Raw genomic sequence first — 6130 nt, forward strand, 5'->3', positions numbered from 1 at the left:
TAAGCATAATTGCCTAGTGCACTCAAATGAGAATTCCCTTTTGATTGCGCTTGCCCAATTAAAAAGTTAAGAAGAGAAAATAAAACACTTTTTGGTCTTTATCAGCGGTTGGCCACAAAGTAAAAAAAATGAACAAACAACACCCGTAATCGGGAACCATTTATACCCTATAACGTTTTCTACTATATACACACGTATATTTTTGACTGATCGTTTAGCTTTATCTAGCTTAGTTCTGGGAAGTTGAATATACCATTTTCATTCAATGTATTACAGGGTATTAACAAACAAAATGGGAAAGGAGACTAAAATGAATGGCTGACTTCGTGGGTGGGTAAAAAGATAAGCTACAACAAAAATAGCAGAGAATAATTTTGTGGCTTGAACTTCAAACGGGATTTTTGGGGATTTGGGATAATAAACACAGAGCGAAAGATAAATAAATACGGCAACAAAAAATAGAAGGAAAATGAAGAAACCAAACAGAAACCGCGGCCGAAAATAGCTCGCTCAAGAGAAACCCTGAGATGAAAGGAGACAGAGGAGAGGCAGCGATTAAGAGAGACAGAGAGAGAGAAAGAGAGTTGCAGCTGCTGCTGCGCCGACGCTGACGCCAACGTCGACAGCTGCTTCGCTGGTCGGTCCGGTCCTTCATTCTCACTTAAATTACAGACATTTACAAAAACAGCCGCAGCAGCCCACCAGCAGCAACTACATTAGTAATTACAACAACTGCAGGCAGGCAGCAGCAGCAGCAGCCAAGGCAATAAAAATGGATTTAGTTTTTATCAGCTGCAGCCGCACTAATAGAAATGCAGCCGGAGTGAGAGCCAGTTGGCACAGTGTCACAATTATAGCGAATTGAGTTCCACCCACACTCGAAAATGACTGTAAACAAATTGTAAATTTCAAACGTTTACAAAAATTTGTATATAGCAAAAATATTTTAATAACCACTTCAAATTGATAACCAGTTTCCAACATTGTGGTACCACTGTGCTTCCCTCAAGTTCTTGTTCTCCCCATGTGTGTGTGCGTGCCTATGTGTGAGTGTATGTGTGAATAGTTGTTGTTAGGATGTTTGTATGTATGTTTACTTATTTGCCGCTGCTGCGTTCATTGGCTTTTTGTAACGGTACTTAATCAAATGCAAGGCAAATGCACGCACAAACACAAACTTACATACATATTTATCCGAGACTCTGCGAAACAAGTTTTACTCGGGCGGCAATGAGAAATAAATTCAGACTCACCTTTTTCTTTTTAATTAGAATAAATCAGAAGAAAAAAGAAACTGAGCGTTTTTTTTTCGCTTGGCAATTTTCGAGCTATTAAAAAACCAGCGGCCACCAAACAATTTACAGTTACACGATGAAAATGCCGCTGCTTTTTTATGTTGTTTTTCTCTTTCTCTCCTCTCTTTCTATCTTTCTTTTTCGTTATTTAAGGAAAGTAAGTATGCAAGTAGATTATTTCTTTTATTTCTTACTACTTTTCTAGGCACACAGGGTGCTAATTAGAATTGAGAGAAATAGAGGGAATCTAGACACACACACACACACACACACGCACAAAAAAATAACAAAAACAACAAAAAGGCAAAAATATATCCTGTGAAATTCAAGGGGCGAGGCGGCGTAAGAAAAGAGACTGCGCAAGATGTATGTATTTTGCTGTTTGTGTTTACAGTTATCGTTTTTCGTTTATTTATCTATTTATTTTAATTAAATTTCATAATTCGTTTTGACACTTCTTTTCCATCTTCTTTCGTTTATTTCTATGTATGTATGTATATATCTGTGCATGTGTGTGTGGAGTTGCAATCCACTTCTTTTCCTTCTCTTTCTCACACACGGAAACTAAAACTTACGCGTCGTCGCTTGGCTATTTAATTAGGCTGCCATTTTCATTTCATTCACTAGTTTTGTTTACCGTTTCTTTTACTATTTTTGATTTATCAATTCCTTGTTTGATTTTCATAAGACGCCGCCGCCAGAAAAAAAAACACCAATAGCCACCCGCGCTTTGTTGCTTTCAAATAAGAGAGAGCGAGTCAGACATACGACACAAAAAAAATTAAAAACGCGGAATGCACCACCTCTCTCCTCGAACACAATACTTAATAAATAATTTTTTTTTCAATATTTTTTAAAACCACTCACACTCATATAATTAAGTAATCTTTCTTGATTTTTCTGTGCACCAGCAATCCGACCGCACGACTTCGCCGAATTTTCCGCTAGAAAACAAAAAACAACAATGTGGCCAAATCTTGATGCAATGAAAATGCAACTCTAGTGTGACCAACTTTCAATGACAAAAATGCCCCAGATGCCACTATTCTGGCATTTTTTTTTAGTTTTTTCGTCTGCTCACTCTGGTATTTTCTTTTTGCGGCTTCACAAATGTCAAAATTTAAATTATATGAACAGAGCAAAAATTCAAAGCTAAAGTAACAACTGAAGTTAAATCTTTCGAAACGACTTACAGTAAAATCTTTTATATTAACATTGCCAAACAAATGTATAATTTTAACTTTAACTGAATTTTATTTTTTAAAATTTAACATTTATAATATTTATACAAAAAAATGTTACCTTAAAATCCCAAAAAAACCAATTGAAAATCTTTTTTAATATATATAACCAAATACTTATTGCTAAAAACAACTGTTTTGTAATAAAGCTAAAAAATAATTTAACAAACACTCATAATGTTAGGTGTTTAGATTTCTAGTATATAACGCGAACTTCAAACCAATGATTGCAGCGTCCAAGTTGTGTTCATTTTTCTCCCAGTATTCTATATTGATCTAGTGTTGTAAATGACTTTAATTAACATCATCATTTGGGAGTCGGCCAACTGGCCGATAATGTTAAACTAACATTATCATTTAAGAGCTAACACTTGCAGTGTGACCATCATTCATGTTACTGTACATTGTGCTAACATTCGACATTCGATATAGAAAAGTTTCGGCAGCCGGGTTGCGCTGCTTTTTCTGCATTAATTTGGTGGGAATTTAAAAGAATAAAAGTATATTTTATTTAACTTTGTTGCAAAGAGGAGGTCGTCGTTCTTGTGAACAAACTCTGAAAAGCGCAAGAAGGAGCAACTGCAGAAGGGAATCAAGAGCCGCAACATGCAATCTCATAGCAAAAAACGCGTTTGTTACTATTATGACAGTACGTATTGTTAAAAAAATTAAAAAAACTGTTTAATTAAATGCAGGTGGTCGTGCCAAAAAACCCGGCATAAAAATTGACAGGAAAAAACTGCAATTTTTCCTGCCGCGGGGGACTTGTGAAAATTTTTCGTTTTACAGCGACTGTACTGTGGCAATGCCGGCACAGCACACTTTTCCACGAACGACCGCATGCTTTGTTAGCTGAACTGCGGTCGTTCGGGGCAAAAGTGCACTGTAACAAGGTGACGCTGCTCCCACTGTCAACTTAAAATTGAAATTTTACCTGAGCGTGGCAAAAAAAATTTTAATTCATCTTTAATTCATTTTGCAGGTGATATTGGCAACTACTATTATGGCCAGGGACACCCCATGAAGCCCCATCGCATACGTATGACTCATAATTTGCTTTTAAATTATGGTCTATATAGAAAAATGGAGATTTACGTAAGAAACAGAGATTAATTTCTATTAATTAAAATCTTGATTAAAATATGTGTGTGAGATGGCAAGAGTGAGAGAGAGAGGGGGGTAAATGGTAGACTAATTAATTGCTAGATGTATTTCGAGACTGCAAAACCAAATTTAAGAAGTCGTTGTCATTTAGAAACTACTGTAACTATTTTTTCATTACATCTGATAAAAAAAACTGCATGTTTAGGAGAGGTGGAAACTCTGAAAATTTTGTTTGGCTAGTAGAGAAATGAAAGTCAGGATTTGGCATTTAAAAAAGTGCAGCATCATGCTGCAATAATGAGAAATGTTTGAATGTGGATATTGATTAGAATGCTGCAAAAGATTGATTTATTTGGCTAATACGTTTAAGCCAGGCCAGTATCAATACAATGCCAGTCAAGCATCAACGAATGTGAGTGAGATGGCACGAACTTCTGAAGAGCCTTGAGTTTGGAATCCATGTAATTACTCAATACATCCTATTAATTCGATTTGTTTTGATATATTTGTAGCGCCCTCATAAGGCCACCGCCGATGAGATGACCAAATTCCATTCAGATGAGTATGTACGATTCCTACGTTCCATACGTCCCGATAATATGACGGAATACAACAAGCAAATGCAACGTTTCAATGTGGGTGAGGATTGCCCCGTTTTCGATGGACTGTATGAGTTCTGTCAGCTTTCGGCTGGTGGATCGGTGGCAGCTGCTGTCAAACTGAATAAGCAGGCCTCTGAGATTTGTATCAACTGGGGTGGAGGACTCCATCATGCCAAAAAGTCGGAGGCATCTGGCTTTTGCTATGTAAACGATATCGTCTTGGGTATATTGGAGCTACTAAAGTACCATCAACGCGTCCTCTATATCGACATCGACGTCCACCATGGCGACGGGGTGGAGGAGGCCTTTTACACCACGGATCGTGTGATGACAGTCAGTTTCCACAAGTATGGAGAATATTTCCCTGGAACCGGGGACCTACGCGACATTGGTGCCGGCAAGGGAAAGTACTATGCCGTGAATATACCTCTAAGGGATGGCATGGACGACGAGGCCTACGAGAGTATTTTCGTGCCTATTATATCGAAGGTAATGGAGACTTTCCAACCAGCCGCGGTCGTTTTACAGTGTGGCGCCGACTCGCTGACTGGAGATCGTTTGGGATGCTTTAATCTCACTGTAAAGGGTCATGGCAAGTGCGTGGAGTTCGTAAAGAAGTACAATTTACCCTTCCTAATGGTCGGTGGCGGTGGCTACACCATACGCAACGTGTCCCGCTGCTGGACCTATGAAACATCCGTTGCTCTGGCTGTGGAAATAGCCAATGAATTGCCGTACAACGATTACTTTGAGTACTTTGGTCCCGACTTCAAATTGCACATCAGTCCTAGTAATATGACTAACCAGAATACCTCCGAGTATCTGGAGAAGATCAAGAATCGTCTGTTCGAGAATCTACGTATGCTGCCACATGCTCCAGGCGTCCAGATTCAAGCGATACCTGAAGATGCCATCAACGATGAGTCCGAGGATGACGACAAGGTCGACAAGGATGAGCGTTTGCCGCAGAGTGACAAAGACAAGCGCATTGTTCCAGAGAATGAGTACTCTGACTCGGAAGACGAGGGGGAGGGCGGACGACGCGATAATCGCTCGTACAAGGGTCAAAGGAAACGGCCAAGACTGGACAAGGATAACAATAGCAGTAATAAAACCTCGTCGGAGACCTCCAGTGAAGTCAAAGACGACAAGGATAAGGGTAAGAGTAGGACTTCTTCCACTAGTTAATATATGTACATCAAATAATTATCTAACTTTCGTTTCAGCTGATGCAGCCGAAGGCGAGGATTCACCTGGCTCGAATAACAATTCCACTTCTCAGAACAGCAGCGCGGGAGGCGGCAATAGCACTTCCAACAATAACAAAACCGGCGACAACGATTCATCAGCCACGGGCGGAGCTGCAGCTGGGGGCAACTCATCGAGCACTAAGGGCGCCAAGGAGAACAACATATGACGTGGCGGCCGCAATTGGTTATAGAAGCCAATTAAACGTCCGCCCAAGTACAAGCCGCCAGATTTTACCTAGCGTCTAACCTAAATCCTCTGCCCCACCCAACACCACCACCACTTTCCGTTGAGACGCCAAGCTCTCCAAGGTTCGCGCTCCCATTCCGAAAACATAAGTCCGAAATCCGAGCCCACACTCGGTCCTTTCTTTCCGTTGTCGGTCCCCTTAACCGCCCAGAGGCGGTGGTGCGCATTTACTCATCCGTATCCATAAGGAAAGTCTAATCAATCATTCATTCAATTCTTCTTATGTATGTGTAAGTCGAAACGTGTTTAAGCTAAGCAACCAAGATACCATAGGGCTATCGATTTATATATATGTCATATAAGAAATCCGTTAATTCTATCATTAACAATTAATTTATTCCAAGTAAACATTTATAATAAATATTGCCCGTGTAAATGTACAACAAAACAA

At 39.6% G+C, this 6130-nt stretch overlaps 1 protein-coding gene across 1 annotated transcript; it reads left to right on the forward strand.

Annotated features, from left to right (window-relative positions):
• The first annotated feature begins 2946 nt into the window (after window positions 1-2946).
• On the forward strand, window positions 2947-6130 carry LOC6638627 (histone deacetylase HDAC1). Its single transcript, XM_002062520.4, has 4 exons — window positions 2947-3185; window positions 3519-3631; window positions 4153-5401; window positions 5469-6130. Exons 1-4 carry the CDS (start codon window positions 3143-3145, stop codon window positions 5657-5659), a joined length of 1596 nt encoding a protein of 531 aa, XP_002062556.1. The 5' UTR covers window positions 2947-3142; the 3' UTR covers window positions 5660-6130.

Source organism: Drosophila willistoni, assembly GCF_018902025.1.
Source record: "Drosophila willistoni isolate 14030-0811.24 chromosome XR unlocalized genomic scaffold, UCI_dwil_1.1 Seg144, whole genome shotgun sequence".
In the NCBI taxonomy this organism is placed as follows: Eukaryota; Metazoa; Arthropoda; class Insecta; order Diptera; family Drosophilidae; genus Drosophila; species Drosophila willistoni.

What these genes read in the sequence shown, in the direction of transcription:
- LOC6638627 (XM_002062520.4), top strand. Translation starts at nt 3,143, where the DNA reads ATGCAATCTCATAGCAAAAAACGCGTTTGTTACTATTATGACA. An exon ending in CGTTTGTTACTATTATGACA is followed by an intron (nt 3,186 to 3,518) that starts GTACGTATTGTT and finishes TTCATTTTGCAG; the next exon opens with GTGATATTGGCAACTACTAT. An exon ending in CAAAGACGACAAGGATAAGG is followed by an intron (nt 5,402 to 5,468) that starts GTAAGAGTAGGA and finishes CTTTCGTTTCAG; the next exon opens with CTGATGCAGCCGAAGGCGAG.